Source organism: Vanacampus margaritifer, chromosome 4 (assembly GCF_051991255.1).
Source record: "Vanacampus margaritifer isolate UIUO_Vmar chromosome 4, RoL_Vmar_1.0, whole genome shotgun sequence".
Taxonomy (NCBI): Eukaryota; Metazoa; Chordata; class Actinopteri; order Syngnathiformes; family Syngnathidae; genus Vanacampus; species Vanacampus margaritifer.
In genome coordinates, this window is record NC_135435.1 from 19,390,166 (window position 1) to 19,410,091 (window position 19,926).

The window sequence follows — 19,926 nt, forward strand, 5'->3', positions numbered from 1 at the left end:
TAATTGATTTAATTATAAGCAATTGGACAGTCCTTTAATAATAACAATAAATATATAAATTGTTGATTTTACAAAACTTTGTTTCTTCACAATCTACAATAACTCATCTAAACAATTGATAAATAAATTAAATTTAATAAGAAAAATGTATATTATTATTATTATTATTATTATTATTATCATACGTAAATAATAAATCATTGTTATTAAATATAATTACTAAATGTATTTTAATTTACCAAAAAAAAGAGAAAAGAATGCAACAAATATATCCTTTTATTTTGAAACAACAAAAAACAGACGGGAAGTCGAAGCATAAACTCAGTCGCAATTTGCGGAAATCATCAACAGGACTATTTTTCTTCACTTAGCTTAGCTCTCCATCTGTCAACCTCTATCCTTACTAGAATCAATATTACTGTTACAACACGCCAATCTGGCGATGTCGGAGTCTTACGGTAAGATGTCGGTTTTGTCGAGTAGCCACAGTCGACGCCGCCATGTAGTCTCAGAGATGGGAAAGTGGGCAGGTGTGTCGAGGGGGCTTTTTCTCATCGTAAATAATTAGCTGGCATGCTAAGCTAGCCGCTGGCAAAAGGATGCTGGCCATTTGACAACAGCGGTCACATAAGACGCCCGTACAGTGCAATGCACTTAAATCTGAAGATTTCAAGTATGTATCTGATTTGTTTGAAAATGTCATCATGACGGTCTGCCCTTTTTAATCTTTTGGATGTTAACTTCCTCTGCTCTTACTGGGTTATTATTGAGTTTAAACTACTGTATCTAGAACTTGATTTTGTCCAGCTTTAATGGTGTTTTCAATAACGCATCTGCCTCACAGTTCTGGGTTCGAGTCTCGGCTCAGGCTTGTTTGGAATTTGCATGTATGCTTATGTGGCTTGTTCCAACATTCCATTTTTTTTAAATACTATTAAGGATATTTAATTCACCATTAGATTTTAAGGACACCAGCATAAATGATTTGTTTATTTCCGTCTCTTCAGATTTCCTGTTTAAATTCCTGGTGATTGGGAATGCTGGAACCGGCAAATCATGTTTGCTGCACCAGTTTATAGAGAAGAGATGTAAGAGTCCGACATATTTTGCTATTACAATATTGTGATATTGTTTAAAAGTACTAAAAAAGAAATACATAGATGAATAAGTAGTATCATGTGTATTTTACTGGTTTGGTAAACAGTCACAGTATATTTTAATGTCCCCCACCCCAGTTAAGGATGAATCAAATCACACCATCGGAGTGGAGTTTGGCTCCAAAATCATCAGTGTGGTCAACAAAATTGTCAAACTGCAGATTTGGGACACAGCTGGACAAGAAAGGTTCAGGTAGGGCATTTTCCATAATTTATTTACTAACCTACAGTATACAGTGCTTTCATCTAGACTGACAAGAGACAGACACAGTAAATTTATCCTCAATCCTTTTTGGGTCGAACACAATAAGAATTTGGAAAACCTATAATACATTTGCAGTAGAAACAACTCATGACAACAATATATATTAATTTAATTGTCATTTATTTTAATGACACTTAATTGGGATGTGACTTTATTCTAAATGTTCACTGTGTGTTGCAGGTCAGTGACCAGAAGTTACTACAGAGGAGCAGCCGGGGCCCTGCTGGTCTATGACATCACCAGGTAATTACACAATTCCCAATAAAAAAAAAAATCTTATTCCAAGACATCACAAACCATTGTGAGACGGCTCTCTTGAGTTCATTTGCCGCTCCCCCCTGCAGTCGTGAGACCTACAACGCTCTCACCACGTGGCTGAGTGATGCCCGAATGCTGGCCAGTCAGAACATTGTCATCATCCTCTGTGGAAACAAGAAGGATTTGGATGCTGATAGAGAGGTGACCTTCCTGGAGGCGTCACGTTTTGCTCAGGAGAACGGTATATTGACGTGACAGAATTGTATTGTATTCAGTAGAAGAGTGCTCCATTCACAAAAACATTCTGTGTGTTTCAGAGCTGATGTTCCTGGAGACAAGTGCTCTGACAGGAGAAAACGTGGAAGAAGCTTTTGTGCAGTGTGCTCGGAAAATTCTCAACAAAATTGAATCGGGTAGGAGCTCTCGTTTTCATCCACAAGCGCAAATATTGACGTCACTCCAATGACCCTCCTATGAACCCCTCAGTAGAATTCATTTACTTCAATCTACTTAAATACAAATGAAGTAAGTTAAATACATTTATTTTTTACTGTCAGTTATATACAGTGAAGGGAAAAGGGACCAACTCCTGCCATGAATAGTGGAAGTAAGCAAATAAATGACGTCCATCCCCCAAAAAGGGGTTTGTAATAATGTATAGATTTCCCAAGACAGCAACAAAGAACTTAAAAAAAAAAAAAAGGACCAGTTCCATGCATCTGCCATGTACACAACCATAAACCCACGTTGCATAAACAATTGCATTCAGTAAAGAATTCAACACAAACAAACCACCTCTCATGAAGCTCATCAAATTGTATTAGCTAGCATATTAGCCTCAATAACATGCTAGCACAAACTGAAACAGAACTATGGCCAAATAAATGTGCACACTAGCGCCTTACATAAACAGTATTAACACCAAAATTCTATCCACCAGGTAGCGCCAAAGTAATAATTTTGTTGCTTTGGCCTAGCACAAAAACAAATAGATGATTTTTAGCAAATTACCAAGGGTAGGAAATGCTGAACCATCAACATGTGTCACTGTAGTATACAGCACATTAATCGTTTTGCTAACTTGCCATAATGGGGGACTTCTATGCACACAAAATAGTTTGCCTCGTTTTTAACTTTCATAATGCTCTTACTTAGAAGAAAAAAGATAGCTAAATTAGCTAATGATAACAACTGAAAAAATATGCCTTACCTGTACAGTGGAACCTCGGAGTTTGAACGTCTCTGAATTTGTACAAATCGGACTTCAACCCAAAAATCTGAGTAAAAAATGCCTCTTGAGTTTGAACTCATTTTCGGAGTTCCAACACCCAAGCAAAGCCGAGTGAAGCCGAGAGAAGCCGAGCAATGCAGAATGCTCACGTTGCGGTAGTTGAGACGATGATCTGCTCATTTCCATCCAAATCGTGAATACTCCCGGAGGTGCTCCATACATTCACAAGTGCATTTTTATTTTTCCACGACAATTTTCTTCGCCATGGGTCCGAAGAAAGACAACAGTGCCAGTGGTGGCAAAGAAAATCATACAGTGCTACAAACCACAGTGGAATTAGGAAGGAGATTATCGCGCCGTTGTAGCTACCGTGACTACTTCTGTAAATACTGGCATGAGGACCCCTCTTTGCTGGTCAACAACGTGCCTGACGTTAAACAACGCACGTAAGGACCACTTAGTAGTCTAACAATATGCCCAATGTAAAATACACAAACTCAGCACCGAACTAAATCAAGCATTAACATAGCATTTATCATTCACTGATGCCATCACACCACAACAAAAAAAGTTACGGTATTTTTATTGTTTAAATACTGTACTGTACTGTAAATGTAAAACACATAAATAGAAATTAAAATAGGAAATTTCTGTTTTTGGAGCTTGGGAACGGATTAATTGCATATACATTATTTCTTATGGGGAAAAATGTTTCGGAGGTTGAATAATTCGGACTTTGAACACTTTGCAGGAACGAGTTATGTTCAAACTTTGAAGTACCACTGTATATGTTTTTCAGATTAGATGGAGATTTTTTTTTTTTTAACTCCAGGGGTTGCTGTTTATTAGGCCACCACAAGACATGACATATTCGCCATGATTAGTTTTTCCCACTTATAAGTCCCGAAGATCTCAATCAATCAAGATCTCAATCAATCAAGATCTCAATCAATCAAGATCTCAATCAATCAAGATCTCAACTGCATCTGACTTTTCCACTCTATTGACATCTTTTTTGTGTCATCTCATCTTCCACAGCGGTTGACAAAAGAAACAAGCCTATTTTGACAAATTAGGTGCATTTTTCAGTGAATAGTTTCACTTACATTCTACTAACGTCACAAGTAGGTGAGAATGAGAAATTGACGAGTGTTGACTTTATATCATTTCATGATTCCAAGTTGACGTTGAGGAGCTTTATTGCAAGTTCTTGTTTTGAGGAGCAGGAAGACCCATTAATTTACTCTCTTTTTCTTTTTCTTTTTCTTTTTTTTTCAGGGGAGTTAGATCCAGAGAGGATGGGATCTGGCATCCAGTACGGGGACGCTGCACTGCGCCAGCTCCGTTCCCCCCGTCGCGCTCAGCCGCAGGGCACCCAGGAGTGTGGCTGCTAGTAGGCTCTCAGGTACGCTTCTTGTATTGCAAGCTTGTACAGTTCAAATCCTTAAAACTGGTTGGTCCGTTATTCAAAGGTGTGAAGTAGGGGTGTGCCAAAAAATCGATTCTCATTTAGTACGATTCAGAATCGATTTTAAATGTCCCAAAATTGATTTTATTTAAATGATTTGATACTGTCTTCCCTTTGTTTGTGTATGCCTTTTATTGGGAGCGCTGTTCATGTTGTACCCAATTTGGCCACTTAGGGGCAGTGTGGTTCCACGCGGTCTGATACACTGTTAAGTTAGAGAGTAGGAGGAAAACGTCACGATCAAGTTATTCCAATAAAAGCAGTTTTTTTACAGCGTGGAGCCGTTCTTTTGAGTGATAAAAGTGCCGCACTAGTTAGCATAAGCGAGTCCGACTGGAGTAGATCATTACGATTCCTTGAACATCTATAAATTGAAGCAAAAATCATTTTCAATCAAAAATCGATTCTGAATGGAATCGCACACCCAAAAATCTGACTCGAATCGTGAGACATTCAAAGATTCCCACCCCTAGTGTAAAGTTTCCTTTCCAATGACATTTTTATGTACAGTTTTTTTTTGTTTTGTTTTTTTACAAAATCAAATAATGTATATGGAAGTGAAGGATACGCAGTTCAGGGTAGAACGTAGCATCAAATGAGCAAATTTTGAAATGTATGTTTCAGAGTGGATATTGAAGACACCAATGGCCATGCCTGCACCAGCCAGGAACCCGAGAAGCCTTCCCAGCTAGCCACTCCCCATTAACAGAGCTCCTTGGTCACCGCACCGCATCCGCTTTTGCAGCGACCCTCTTCTGCGCTTTTTGCCCCGGAGGTAGAACGACTGGCATTCGTGTACGTACTCTTAACTGCCAGCTCACCTGTATTTGTTACATTACCGTGGCCTCCCTCTCTTGCTTGTGCACAACTCACTCCGCTTCCCACTGACAGGTACGTACACCTGCCACCTCCCCTTTTGCGGAAGCGTCTTCTACACTGTACAATGAAACTGTATATAGAGCGTGACGCATGTTTTCTCAAAATATCAGACAATTTCATTATGAAGACATGTTATTGAATTAGATATGTGCGTGCGCTTCCCTCACCCTCCCATTTATTATTATTATCATATTCAGCTACAGTGTATACAAGCAGTATGATGGACTGCCGATTGTATAGTTTGTAAATGGATGGCACCGGTTGTAGATGCACTCAATTAAAAATTAATAATATTTGTAATAATAATTATAATAATAATGATCAATAAAAAACTAATGTAAGAAAGATTCTTATCCTTCTATCATACAGCTTATCTGATGTGTAAATTAAATACATCTCACAATTATTATCATTCAGCATAAGCAACATATCTGAAACTGTAGCATGTTTCATCCAAAGGATTTCAATGTAGATGTCCCTCACTTTTTGTGTTGCTTGTTTACACGACCCCTGACTTGAACTGCTGTTAAAAAAAACACACACAACAACAATCAGATGTATTTTTCATCAATTGTTTGCAAATGTAAAACTGCCTAAAGGGGCTTAAGCTGTTTTTATTTCGACTCTCTTCGAAATATGATTTCATTTGAAGAATTAGCCATGGCCTCTTTTATGTATTTTGATATAAATTCTGTATTTAATTAGCATTGTGTATTTTTATTTTACATTGTCCCTATTATGGAAACTTTAAAGCACACCAAGGTTTAATCAATCTGATGGTGGCGTTGTCTGCTTGATATCAGGTTGTCTTGCATTTGCGTCATCAATTCAATTCATCAATGTCGCTTTTCTTTCATTGTGAATATGATGAATTTTTAATTTATTGTGTATGATAAAAGCATATGTTTTTAAAATAAAAAGTGCAAATCCATGATTCACTTTTCTCTTAAGATAAATAACTTGGTGGGTACAAAAAAAAAAATGTTGGAACCAGCATTTATTAAAATATTGAAAGGTAAGCATGACATTGTTGTAACATTGTTTTTTATGAGAAAATTGTGTTAGTGTTAAAATGAGAGGACAAAAGAACAAAAACATTTAACATGTCCATTGAACCAAACCTTTCAATTCAGACTGAAAATCTGCTGCTCTAATATATTCAAATATCAGTGAACATTCCTCACTGTCAAATCAAAATCTGCTTGATGGAGAAAAGAACTTAAATCAACAACAAGGTAAGCAAAAGAGTGACAAACATTCACATTCAGTTCAGAGATTGTCAAACTTTACACTCTTGCCGGTGTCTTAATATTGCACATTTCACATTTTTGTTCCAAGTTATATTTACAAAATCATACTGGATTTTCAGTTATAGTAAACATGTACAGTACAAAAAAACCTGAATCCCGAATACTGAACTAAAGAAAAGGTTTTAGCCTAAACTTACATCAATATAAACAAAATGTCATTTTATGGCACAGAGCTGATTGGCCCTCCAAGCGTCTTTCAATTAGAGTTCATTTGGCTTAACATCCATTGTCTAATTTGTTTCAACTCATTCACTGCCATTGACAGCCATAGACGTCAAAATTCATTTGAACTATTTCTTATTAGTTTAACATATTTTTTCATTTTTGTTAACAAGAGTATGAAAACCTATATTTTTTTGGTACATTTAGAACAGATATAAAATTTGTGATTAATCGTGAGTTAACAAGTGAAGTCATGCGATTAATTACGATTACAAATTTTAATTGCCCGATACCCCACATTTTTAATAATCGTTCCTTTTTATTTTTAAATATTTTATTTTTAATAATCTTTTTTTTTTAAATAAGGAAAAGATTATTAAAAATTAGGGGCGTCAGGCGATTACAATTTTTAATCGTAATTAATTGCATGACTTTACTAGTTAACACACGATTAATCACAGATTTTATATCTGTTTTAATAAAATAAAAACTCTTGTTAACAAAAGTGGGGAAAAATGTTAAACTAATAGAAATAGTTCAAATGAATTTTTGACGGCTATAGAGTGAATGACTTAAATGACAATTATGAAAAATCAATTCAAACTTAGTGGTTGAAACTTATTTACAACAGGAATGGGTCAACTTTTTCATGTCCAACACGCAAAAACAAACTGATGGTCTTATTCTTATTGCGTATTCAATAAGGAACGCACATTCTTTGTGGCGATCACAATCTAATGACAAAAACATCAAAAAGTGGCTACTCGTGTTTTTTTGTTGTTGTCTTCACGAGGCTGGCAGGTAAACTGGAGCCTATCCCAGTCTTCCATTAACCTAATAAGCATGTTTTAGGAAAGTGGGAGAAAACCCACTCAAGTTTGGGGAGAACATGCAAAAAAAAAAAACATAAGTAGCCTAAAACCCAGATTAGGACCCTGTATTTCAAAACTGTGAGGCAGACATGATGACCACTAGTGCAACGTGCTGCCCCTTTATAATTACTAGTAAAGGATTAAGACCCACACTTATACAGAGTGTTTATTTTTAAAGGGAGTAGATCCAAATATGGCTTTAAAATTCCTAAATATCTGTCTTTACATCAAAGCCATTAGAATGACAGTAAATTACTTTCAATGATAACCCACTAGTCAATGAACCTGTTTGGCAAGAACATCAAATAGCTTAGCATTGTTAAGTGTGTTGTGTTTCATCGAGAGCGGGCAGAGAAGCAGCGCATGTACTCAGTGAGCCAAGGGTCAAACTCAGGCTGAACCCTTATTCTGGCTTTGTCCAACTCAGCCGACTTGGCTCTGCGCCGCTCGCATCGTCGGGTCTGGACCTGTCGCTCTACTTCCCGTCTGGACTTTGCCCTCAGAGCGGATGCATGGATCTACGAGCAACACAAAACAGTTTTTACTTTAAGGTCCGCCTTGTACTAGTACGCTCTTTGTTTTAGCTATTATGACAATTCCGGGAACTAGTAGAACAATGAGGGCCCGCTAGTACATTACTAGTATTTTATGAGTGAGATCTGCAGGGAAACAACATATGTTATTACAAGTTAGCATCTAGTGCTCCATAGTAGCATACAGTCGACTAGTGCTCACTTTTGCCTGACTAGTAACACGTAATTATCTCATATGCCAAAATTGACCTACTAGATAGCATACTAGTAAATGTACCTTAATCTGGATTATCAAGAATGTCCACACAAAAAAAAGAGTAAAGGAAAATGAATGACCTCATTGGTCGAAGCAGCAGGTCGGACGTTGTGAGTCTTTCTGCCGGCGATGTCGGCGTCCTTTTCACCAGAAGCATACATAGCAAAAGGATGTTTGCTGTCCTCATCCGGGGGCCGTGCCGGTGCTGCTTTTTTGACCCGCTGGACGCTTGCAAACCTGGAACGCCTCGGTGGCTTTGTCTGCGGTGCGTGTGGAGCTGCAGGTTCTTTTTCTGGATGAGACACTCAACATACAGAAGAAGCACAGAATCATATGAAGAACTTTTAATAGTATTTCTAGTGACTTCCTGTTCTAATGTACACTTTCAAATACCTCTCTGTCAGTCAATCTAGGAGATTTTTTCTTTTAATCTTCTGTAACACATTATCTTGTGCAGGTCATAAATGACTATATCATTTTTTTAAATACCTGTTTGTGGTTCCCTCTGAGCAGCACTTTTGTGTTTACTGTCACTCTGTTCTCCTCTCTCCTCTGGTGCACGTGATTCTATGACTACTTGAGGATGGGAAGCTAACAGGAAAGAAAAAAACGCTTGATAATATAGAAACAGCATCAATATATTCCATTTTGGAGATTTTAACTCAAATATTACCATGTTCCTCCTTCTCCAGAACGGGAAGTCTTGGTAAGTCAGACTTGGCCCCCTGGCACTCCTCCAGCTGGACCCCTGCAGGCTCATCACATTTCTCACAACACTGGGCCCGACGGCTCCTGTCCGCCTGAGGTGAATTTCCTGCAGGGGAATCCGAGTCGCTGTCGGATCCACTCCAGAACCAGGGGTTGTGCGATTGCTCAATAAGTCTGCGAGCCAGCCTGTACTTCAGCAACTCCTCATAACATTTCGAGTAAGTCTCCCATTTGGGGTCTTTAAATTTCTTCATGTACTCCGAGCGGAGCCTTTTGGTGACCATCTTCTTCCCTTAACCAATAGACAGTCGATCTATAAATTATATGAGACTGAAAAACATCGTTGTTGTATAAAATGTAAAGTAGAGCTCTTATTTATCGTTGATCTGAGCTTCGCTGTTATTTATTTAAACCAAAACATCAGGAAGCTTTCAACCAATGGCGAAGAAGCCTGAGCTCCTGACCACGCCTACTTCCGACTTCAACCGGATTTATGCTGTTACGTAAAAACACACAAATGCCTTCGCCTTGAAAAAATTAACCAGCAAAATTACATTTTGCATTTATATAAGATGTTGTAAAATATTATTATTGTAAATGAAGAAAACGACCGAATCATATTTGAGCCGACGCGTCGCGAAAGAATGACGTACCCGCCACCTCCCGAGCAGAAATTTAAATGGCTGTCAAAAAATTACAGCACAGCACAGCACAGCACGCCCCCTAATACAGTACAGTACATTAATAAAAAGCACAGTCTGTCAAATTAAAACAATTCTGATTCCCGGTAAACAAACAAAAGACAACTGACGCAATTATTAATGCAAAACGGTAAGAACTAGATATAAAGTGCGCAATTTTAAAACCTGGATAAAATTGGATATCCGCGCTATTTATAGAAACCTCAGCGCAAATAATTAATCACCTGACCGCGTACGTAGACCCGATGCTAGCTGTCAGTCTCGTTAATGCCGTATATTGTTTCTGGTAGCACCAGAGAACATTACAGTAGAAAATCCGGTTGGCTAAGACTCTAAATCGGTGCACTGTTATACTTACACTAGGCTCGGGTTTCACGGAAGCAGGGGACAGATGGCGTTCATGTCGGAGCCGCCTGTTTGTAATGCTCCTCTTTAGCACCGCCCAGTTGGAGACGTCTCTTTAAAAAGCCAAACACATCCAGCAACAGGTGCCCGAGGTGTCACTGTCAGGGATGCATGCGGCCAGAGCAGTGATAATGATTTGTAGTGGATGAGGTATAAATAAAGTAGTATAAGTGCAGGGGTTTGCAGTGGTTACTGGTTACATGCAACACTTTACTTTGCTGTTCGTGTAGCAATTAATTCTAATGCAATATTAGAACTGTTACCTACTGACTGACTTATTGTCTCTAAATAGTGTATTAAATATCCTTGTTTAGATTTAGTTTCACAATAAAATGCAGCTGGCAATAAACAGCCTGAAGCCTTTTCCCCCCACTCGCAAGTCAACGCAAAAAGTGTCTGAATGACTGCTTGTATCTTGAAAAGGTTGTAGTTCGAGTCACTCGTATCGCAAGGCACCACTCTATACTCAAATAATGAATGACCTTGTCTCACTCACAAATTTACTTTGTGTGTTAGTTGAACTAAATGATATTTTTCTGCTGTATAACGTGGATGTACAGGTTAATTGTACTTTTTGTCATAGTGTAGGAGTATTTAATTACTCCTCTGATCACTATACATCGCTGGCATAGATAAAGACGCATTATTTGTAGTAAGTAACAAATTTTCAGACCAATTACTATAAGTGAAATTTCCCAGTCATGTATACCGAGGCACAGTAATTGGGAATTCCTGATGATAATCAAGATTATTGGGATTCTGAGAATCATTTCGTAACTAAATTATTTAGAAATGGGTGTCACAGATACCCGCCCCCCCCCCCCATACACTCAAGTCCATATACTCAAACTTGTAGCAAAGGTTGTGTGCTTTATAAGGTATAGATGGTTGGAGGGTGCCCCCCACTGTGGCCTTCGGATTCAGGTTCTGCCTAAAGATGGCCCTGATCCTTTCAAAGCATAGTACAGGACTCAAGGTGTCAAGTGTCTGTCATCCAGTCGGGGCCCAAAAACGGAGTTGCCCATGCTTTTGCTGTTGAGGCACATTCCTGGCAAGTGAGACTCGGAAGCAAGAGCTCCCCTTACTGGACTCTGCGACCCAACCGCAGTGGTTGATGGGAATGGGAGAGAGACCTTCTCCTCTTCCCAGCTCTGATGGATGAGACCCTGTCATTCATTCCTTAGATTAATACCTTACATGTTTACAGTTTGTTAATCCTGTTTGACCCCTTGGTGAATATTTTGCTCAATTTCTAGTATCAGTCTAGGATTTCCCCTTTGGCTAAATTGCCATTGTAACTATCATTAAATTTGCCTTGTTATCTATTAGTAAATAATAAAGCAGGGTCAAATGTACCAAATGATGGACTTTAATAAATTATTAATATGTATATACACTTACATTCACATGTGTTGGGCAACATGTTGTTGTTATTTTTTTATTAAAGTTTTTTTGGGTTGGATGCATGGTTCAGTGGTGTTTTTTTTCACAGCCTTTCTCCGTACAACACAGGCAACAGACAGCAACAAAATATGCACATTTGTTGAAATATTGCATAGTTAAGAAGGTCAATAGCACAGACAGGCAGTCCATTGACAGCAGAGTGTTGCAGTGCAGCAGAGGTTGATTCTCCTGCTTCTTTCCCTCGCTCGAATTCCGCAAAGCTGGTGGCGGAGAGGGTGGGGAAGCCGGGGCAGACGAGGGATTTAGAAGCACTTCCTGTGGACAATGCTGGGGCCTGCCTCATCGTACTCCTGCTTGGAGATCCACATCTGCTGGAAGGTGGACAGGGAAGCCAGGATGGAGCCACCGATCCAGACAGAGTACTTCCTCTCAGGGGGAGCAATGATCTGGGTGAAGGAGAAAGTGGGAGAGAGTCGGTCAGCAACGGGTCGGCACTAAACGTTCATCAGCATCATCCAATTTGCGACACTTTTCATGGGGTCCCCAAATCCCTAACGCTGCCTTTAACGTGCATTCTGTACATCAATAATCTTTCATATAATACAATGTGGAGAGGACACAATTTCTCTTTAATTCTTTGCACTCTTTAAAAAAAAAAAAAGGGAAATAATTAATACATAGCCCTACATAAATTGGCATTGTTCACAGTACAGAAATTGTTTAGTGATTCTTGAAATGTGGCACAGATAGTGGAACATTAATTAAAATAAAACACAACAGAATTGTAAACAAACTTAGAATGAAGCTTGTAGCTATATATATCACCTGTTTAAACTTTTTAAAAGTTACTGTACAGTTTTTAATTAATAAGAAGTATTCAAGTAAAATAGGCTACGGTTGGATTTATTTTCTGAGAACTGTTTGTTTATAAAGATTTATGAGGGTATATTATATTTAGCTATGAAGAATAAATTTTATGTAATCCTTTACTTAAGTAGCTTGTTTATTTTCCTAAATTGAAGTGCAGTGTTAATGTTAAAAAGCATACTGTTATAATAATAATAATGTTAAATATACTTGTTATTTTTGATGGACATCATCTTACTACTGTATTTTAACGATGTCGCTTGGAGTACATAGTAATTATTTTTTTAGGTGTAGTACTGTTTAGTGTAAAAAGTTTAATAAGTGTCTAGTCTGTCTGACTTCCGGGTTATATATGCCTTGTGGGCGTGGCCAAATCTTTGCATGAATCAGTTTATTTAGATTTGTTGTTAGGTTTGATGAGTCATATTATTTGATTTACCTTGATCTTCATGGTGCTGGGGGCCAGGGCGGTGATCTCCTTCTGCATACGGTCAGCAATACCAGGGTACATGGTGGTACCACCGGAAAGCACATTGTTGGCGTACAGGTCCTTACGGATGTCAATGTCGCACTTCATGATGCTGTTGTAGGCGGTCTCATGGATACCGGCAGACTCCATACCTGTGGTTGAAGAGGACAAATGTTAAGACTCGCAGGATGCGCTATGAAAGTGCGGAGGAGGGGGAAAGACAACGCACCAATGAAGGAAGGCTGGAAGAGGGTCTCGGGACAACGGAACCTCTCGTTACCGATGGTGATGACCTGACCGTCGGGAAGCTCGTAGCTCTTCTCCAGGGAGGAGGAGGAGGCGGCGGTGGCCATCTCGTTCTCGAAGTCCAGAGCCACGTAGCAAAGCTTCTCCTTGATGTCACGCACGATCTCACGCTCGGCTGTCGAGTGGGGAAAATATGAGAGTTTTAAGTCATTTTTTTTATTTAATAAACAACCCCCACATTGATTCCCTGCGCAATTATGTTTTTATTTGTATTTATTTTTGTTATCGCTGCTCACCGGTGGTGACGAAAGAGTAGCCACGCTCGGTCAGGATCTTCATCAGGTAGTCGGTCAGATCGCGACCAGCCAAGTCAAGACGCATGATGGCGTGGGGCAGAGCGTAACCCTCATAGACGGGGACGTTGTGGGTCACACCATCACCAGCATCCAGCACAATACCTAGAAGGAGGCAGAGGGTGCAAGGGGTTTAGATATTGTGGCTCTTGAATACAGTATGAGAAAGACGCGAGTCATGGATCACGTGCGTAAAAGCTGTGCGTAAAATACGATGTTGTAGCCTATAACAGGTGTATCCTGCAGAGTTTTGCAAATACTCTTGAATATAAAATGTAGGTGAGTGAAGGTGCGTAAAAGTCGTGCGTAAATGCTGTGCGTAAATGCTGTGCGTAAAATACTCAGATTAACTAGCGCCTTATTGCCTTGCATGTGACGGTGTGAATTAAACATAATGCATCTATTTAATAGTCGATTATTGTGATTGTCTCACCGGTGGTACGGCCGGAAGCGTAGAGGGACAGCACAGCCTGGATGGCCACATACATGGCGGGGACGTTGAAGGTCTCAAACATGATCTGGGTCATCTTCTCCCTGTTGGCCTTGGGGTTCAGGGGGGCCTCAGTGAGCAGGGTGGGGTGCTCCTCGGGGGCCACTCTCAGCTCGTTGTAGAAGGTGTGGTGCCAGATCTTCTCCATATCGTCCCAGTTGGTGATGATGCCGTGCTCAATGGGGTACTTGAGGGTCAGGATACCTCTCTTGCTCTGGGCCTCGTCGCCGACGTAGGAGTCCTTCTGACCCATACCGACCATGACACCCTGGAATGGGAGAAGAATGGGTGATGAAAAGATACGTCTGCACGGGGCATGGAAACAGAATGACCTTGTTGTTAATCACTCTCTCCACTGGTGCGCATGGTGATCATTGCGTAAAGGTGCTAAATAACGACGCAGGTCACCTCATTTGGGACTAATTTTATCTCAAGGAAGCAAATACCACGCTGGTACAATAAAGGATAGCTCAATAAACCCTATGCTAAAAAAATTAGAAAGAGTGACTTTTCTATGTCATTCAAACCTGAACACTGCATGAAATGTTTAATGATATATATATGGTTTGTGTGTATATATATATATATATATATATATATATATATATATATATTTGTGTGTAAAATACTTAAAAATATATTTATTGTTGTATAAAACAAGTTTATTTATCATTAAAAAAAAATAAAATAATGGTTTTGAAAATCTACACGTATAACGCACGTGTATTTATTTGGCCAGATGCTTATCTTTTTTCCCTGATTGGCTGGGCTAAGTCACGTGGTTTACGTCCTCGTAGGGAGGCGTGCCCAATTAATGCCCATTCCTCTAAATAGAAATGAATAGCGGCAACCGTGAAGATAAACTATTCAAATTTAACAGTTTACTGTTGTGTGGTGATATGGTGGCTGCTAACTGTTCAGGCCCTGCTTACCTGGTGACGGGGGCGGCCCACGATGGAGGGGAACACTGCCCTGGGGGCATCGTCTCCGGCGAAGCCAGCCTTCACCAGGCCGGAGCCGTTGTCGCACACAAGGGCGGTAGTCTCATCGTCGTCACACATGTTGGCTTCTGCGGGCGAAACACGGCGATTAAGGTAAGCCTTTACACTGACATACACTGGTAGTATGTGTGAAAGTGATTACAGCAAGTTTCGTTTTGCTTAATGGGTTAAATATAATGTAAAACCATTGCGTAAACTCTGTTCTAGCCACTTCAAAGTAATGAATATACACGGCGTGAACCTCAATACAATACAATACAACACAATTATATTGTGTATACCATAATGCTGCATTTTATTATTATAATTTTTTTACATTTTAAGGATAAAGGGGATTTATCGCCGAATAAAATTTGGCACTAGGCAGACAGATTGCTGATATTAAGTAGAGTCAATATCCTATTTTTAGCTTTTTAGTATGCCCCCCCCCCAATTCATCTATTACTAAAACTGAGCAAACGACATACAGAAAACTTACTTTCTATTGCCCGATAACATTTGGCACTAGATAAAAGAATAAATAGAAAGCAATATTATCTTATTTTTGGGCTTTTAACTGAAACGAACCGGTGAGAATACATTTAAATGGAAATAAAAACACTTAACACTTTTTTTTTTAAACTATAGATAGGTAAAACTGAGCAAACACCATAAAAGCTTAGAGAAAGTTTATAGTGGTATGTCTAAGTCAACTTTGAATATGTCATTAAATGAAATATTACTTTTTATTTTTATTTTTAATATACTGCCTATCCTCTTAAGGGTTGCGGAAGCCAGAGAAATAAAGGTGGACTACACCATCGACTGGTTGCCGGTTACAATGTATATAATTATATATTGTATATTAAAACATCCAAAATACATTTATCAACATCTATTGTTATAAGCTTTGTTTCTGTCTCATAATGGTTGAATGGGTTGGTCAACTGTTTAAATAAAAAGGTACACTTTTTCATTAGATAATAAGTGTTAGTATATAAGGCCTATCTTTCAGCTGGTCCCATTAGGGGCCATCACTAGTATGTATGATTATTCTTTAAAAACAATAAATTACCATTCAATTTCTATTTCCCTTTCCCTATACTGTTAGTTCCAGAGTGGTTCTATCCTAAGCGTGTCCCCCAGTGTGGTTGCCCCTATCCTGGATGTGTGGCCCCCAGAAGTCTCAGCATTAGCATCTTACCTTAGGGAGAGTGTCTGCGGCTCGGAGAGAATGACCCAACCAATGCTACTGCTGAACCAGCTACGTTCTTCCCTGCTGCCAGGCCGGCTTATATACACAACCTCCACCATTCACAAAGGTACCCACCCCGGCCCTCTGCCATATTTGGATGCTGCCAGGGCATGGGGGTTAAGGGGGAGTTGTGTGTGTGTGTGGGGGGGGGGGTGTAGAGTCCATGACGGCCATCCATCAGGTTCCAGGGGGCTCATGAGTGACAGCGCGGCGCGCCCCCCGCGACATCGAGGAGCGCCTGCCATATTTGGAACTGTCGCTTTGACCTCCCGTAGAGGCTCGCGGGCACTCCTCAGGGCCGTATAAGGAGCACACGGACCCCTGGGGGTGCTGCTGCTGGCGGTGGGGTGGGGTTTCCAGAGGGAGATGCCAGTTGCTACCAAGCAGGGTTAGAGACTTGCTGCTAGTAGGCCTCATGCGGCCTTAAAATGGGAAAATGCTAGCCTCATCTGAACACATATAGGCCTCAGCCCAAATGTGTGGAAGGTCAAGTCCATTGGGTTAAAAACAACTATCATAGTCTTATCAAGTCAGGTATATGACATAAAAGACATAGAAATCTTTCAAATTGCACTTACGCGCTTGTAATTACTTCACCACCTTGGTCCATACAAAATTACTTTTTTTTTTTTTTTTGCAAATCAAATTTTAGCACAATTTTTTTTTTAAATGCAAATTTATAGATAAGTATCTGCACTAATAATCTACAGTATTCCCTAACAGGAATGTGTGGTCATTAACCTGTTCAAATCCTCAATCCTCTATAATATGCCACAGACAGCAAGCAACATCAAAACTGTGAGATTAACTAAGTAAATAAAAACCTTATCTGCCAACATCACAGGAGCACTTTGATTAATTATAACTCTGCCGCACTCCATTTTGTTTGTGCATGTGTGTGTGCATAAAAGAAGGCTGGAAAGCGAATACAGTGTGTACATGCAGTGCACATATGTTTGTTGGCAGGTGTGAGTGCCGTATGAGGGGCCGCAAGGAGTGAAAGAGGAGCGGCCAAGGAGGTTAAAATAAACTCCAGGGATTTAGGAGAGAAGGGAGGGCATGTTTAGACGGAAGCAAAATAGGATTAATGAGAATTTGGTTAATAAACTAAAATAATAATAAATAAAAAAGATAATCACCCATGGCATAAATAGTTTACACATACAATAAATTGGTAGGTATAGAGTTGAAAAGACGGATAGCAATGTATAGAAGCAATGAGCACTTTGTAATGGAACAGAAATAGTCATCAAATCTCAAATGTCATCAAATGTATGTTGGGAATTTAGTTAGCAGCATAGTTAGCACAATAGCATTTAGCCTGTATGTAGTAATAAGAGCACAAACGTTTTCACCTTTCACGACCTTGCCATTATACAAGCAGCAAATTGGTTCTTCGCCGTCGATTGTGCACCGAGACAGATTCATTTACCGTGCTAACTTCACTTACATGTGACCCAATTTACAAGTTGGTCGCAGCAAACTTCACAACAAGCAACATTTGGCTCATAGCGAACCATTCTTAAAAAAAAAAAGGCCAATTAGTGCTTGCTTAAAGCTATTTATTGCCACTGCCGAATCTGCTTGTTAATGCTAACACACAATACAAAATAGTGTTGTTCCGATACCATTTTTTGGCCCCTGATACGATTCCAATACCCAGTTTTGCAGTATCGGTCGATACCTAGTTATTTTTTTTCCCCAACATGAAAAAGCTGCCCTGCCATTGGTTGAGAGCATTCAAGGACCAATAGGATATCTTGGCTCGGCGTGCAGTGAGCAGGCCACACATCAGTAAATGTCCTGCACAAGCAAGACAAAAGATGCTTCATCCAAAGTCCTATATTAGCGTCGGAAATGACGGTATCGGCATGTTACTTGTTAGTACCTGCCGATACCACTGTTTTAATGCTATATCGGGGCCTCTCCTGAACACTATAGTGCAAAATGCATTACACGGGCTAACCAAAGTAGCATCGTAGTGCAATTATAAACCTTTAAACAGTTTATACAATGATACTCATATGCCTATATTCTTTATCCTCGGTGAAAAATGACCAGTATTGCAGCTTAGTTGTGACTGTCTTCAGTTTCATCATCGTGCACCCCTCTACAGTACATGAGCCCCACAATCCATTGAATTAAAGCTGAAAGTTTTTGGGCGGCTGGAACGTATTAATGACATTTCCCTTCATTTCAATGGGGAAAGATGATTTGAGATAAGTGTTATCAGTTAAAAGGGTCAAATTAAACTTGTAAAGTAGAGCTGTCAAAGTTGCTTTAAAGCTTTAACTTCGTTTTTTAACTCTTACCTACTTAAGCCAAGGCAACATTGTGCAGTGAAACCTCCAAAGCAAATCTAAGTTGTTGGAATTTGTACAACTTTTTCACCAGTACAGTACAAAATCATTCAAATTGAAGTACAACTACTCATCTTTGAGTGATGGCTGTTTATTGTCAATCTTCTCCGGTTAGTTTCATGATAGTCATTTTTTTATGCACGTAACTGATCGTTGCATCGTGGTTAACTGGTTAGCACATCTGCCTTAGAGTATCTTATCTTGGCTCAAGGAGATTTCACCTGTATTCGTTTTTCTCTAGGTAGATGATTTTCCATGTTCCATTGTGAACTAACACTTGTATGTCTATATGTGCTTTGCTATTGACTAGTCCCAAACGTACCCCGCCTCTCTCCCAAAGTCAGCTGGGATCAGCTCCCAACTCAGCAGCAACCCTTAAAAGGAAAAGCAATATTGATGTGTTTTTTTTCTCGCCAGAAAATTGTCGGATATTTAGAGTGACTACTGTACAAGGGAAAATACAAGTGGAGGTGTAGGTAAAAATAAATAGTAAAGTGGTCAACTGTGCATTGTTTGCTAATATTCTCAGAAAAAAAGACAACCGGAAGTGGGTGGGGCAAAAAAATAGTTTGAGGATTTTTGGAATGAAGGACGTGTGAAAAAAGGGAGACACCTCCTTGGGTGTCCATTGAAAGTAGCGAGTGTGCATGAATGCGCGGTGGGAGGGGGATGGCAAGGGGCTGAGCTACTTTAACGCGCTGGTCGCGAGCCATTTTCGATGCGCGCGCCTGCAAAAGGCCTAAAATGTAAGTGGTCAGGCAGTTGTCGGGCCAGCCAGCGAGGGGCGGGAGGAGGTCAGAAGGGGCGAGGGGGAGGAGAGACGCACCAGAGAGGGTGGAGGGAGACGGGGGGGGGAGGTGAAAGGGTGTGTTTGTGTCTGTGTGTGCAGCAGGTGTCGGGGAAAAGAAGTGTTGTGTGTCAGTGCATGTGTGACGATGCCAGCTGACGGACTTATTGGGTGTTTTGTGAGGTTTGTTAGCCTGTAAACTCGTGGACACAGAGAGAGTACAGGAGGAGGCAAACAGTTGTTGGGGGTATTGGAACGACGCTCTACTTTGTAAGCATTTTGATTGTAGTAAGGCTAGCAATGGAGGAGGCAAATTGCTCTCCATCCAAAGGTGGAGGAAACTGGTGGAAGGATGAAAAAGCAACACAAAGTAAAGAATGTTTTTAAACAGTATTTTTGTCCCAAAGAAACCTTTTTACCTGAGTGTAAGTGTATGTTTGTTTTCAGGTGGTTGGAATCTGAAATGATTTAACGCAAGACATAGTTAAACATGGTTCAAATTTGCAGTGG

General features: G+C 39.8%; 3 protein-coding genes and 1 long non-coding RNA gene across 8 annotated transcripts; 2 read left to right on the top strand and 2 right to left on the bottom strand.

Moving 5' to 3' along the window:
• Positions 1 to 314: 314 nt before the first annotated feature.
• Positions 315 to 6,192, top strand: rab4a (RAB4a, member RAS oncogene family). Of its 2 annotated transcripts, none has more exons than XM_077563190.1 (8): positions 315 to 458; positions 1,008 to 1,088; positions 1,236 to 1,350; positions 1,603 to 1,665; positions 1,767 to 1,921; positions 1,998 to 2,093; positions 4,190 to 4,316; positions 5,004 to 6,192. In XM_077563190.1, exons 1-7 carry the CDS (start codon positions 443 to 445, stop codon positions 4,303 to 4,305), a joined length of 642 nt encoding a protein of 213 aa, XP_077419316.1. In that variant the 5' UTR covers positions 315 to 442; the 3' UTR covers positions 4,306 to 4,316; positions 5,004 to 6,192. The 2 variants fall into 2 exon arrangements, with proteins under 2 accessions (XP_077419316.1, XP_077419314.1); XM_077563188.1 differs by having other exon boundaries at positions 341 to 673.
• A 1,560-nt stretch (positions 6,193 to 7,752) lies between these two features.
• ccsapb (centriole, cilia and spindle-associated protein b) lies at positions 7,753 to 10,295 on the bottom strand. 3 transcript variants are annotated; one of them, XM_077563187.1, is made up of 5 exons: positions 10,159 to 10,295; positions 9,065 to 9,391; positions 8,881 to 8,982; positions 8,472 to 8,695; positions 7,753 to 8,120 (listed from the first exon to the last, which is right to left on the bottom strand). In XM_077563187.1, the coding sequence occupies exons 2-5, from the start codon at positions 9,381 to 9,383 to the stop codon at positions 7,938 to 7,940; spliced, it is 828 nt and encodes a 275-aa protein (XP_077419313.1). In that variant the 5' UTR covers positions 9,384 to 9,391; positions 10,159 to 10,295; the 3' UTR covers positions 7,753 to 7,937. The 3 variants fall into 3 exon arrangements, with proteins under 3 accessions (XP_077419313.1, XP_077419312.1, XP_077419311.1); XM_077563186.1 differs by having other exon boundaries at positions 9,065 to 9,429; positions 10,159 to 10,242; XM_077563185.1 differs by having other exon boundaries at positions 9,065 to 9,412; positions 10,159 to 10,223.
• Positions 10,296 to 11,558: 1,263 nt separating this feature from the next.
• On the bottom strand, positions 11,559 to 16,276 carry LOC144049965 (actin, alpha skeletal muscle A). 2 transcript variants are annotated; one of them, XM_077562734.1, is made up of 7 exons: positions 16,219 to 16,276; positions 14,967 to 15,103; positions 13,978 to 14,302; positions 13,488 to 13,649; positions 13,175 to 13,366; positions 12,916 to 13,097; positions 11,559 to 12,055 (listed from the first exon to the last, which is right to left on the bottom strand). In XM_077562734.1, exons 2-7 carry the CDS (start codon positions 15,093 to 15,095, stop codon positions 11,912 to 11,914), a joined length of 1,134 nt encoding a protein of 377 aa, XP_077418860.1. In that variant the 5' UTR covers positions 15,096 to 15,103; positions 16,219 to 16,276; the 3' UTR covers positions 11,559 to 11,911. The 2 variants fall into 2 exon arrangements, with proteins under 2 accessions (XP_077418860.1, XP_077418861.1); XM_077562735.1 differs by lacking the exon at positions 16,219 to 16,276 and having other exon boundaries at positions 14,967 to 15,107.
• LOC144049966 (uncharacterized) lies at positions 14,808 to 17,110 on the top strand. Its single transcript, XR_013293743.1, has 3 exons — positions 14,808 to 15,128; positions 16,126 to 16,336; positions 16,428 to 17,110. It is a non-coding gene; the product is annotated as an uncharacterized LOC144049966 (long non-coding RNA).
• The last annotated feature ends 2,816 nt before the right edge of the window (positions 17,111 to 19,926 follow it).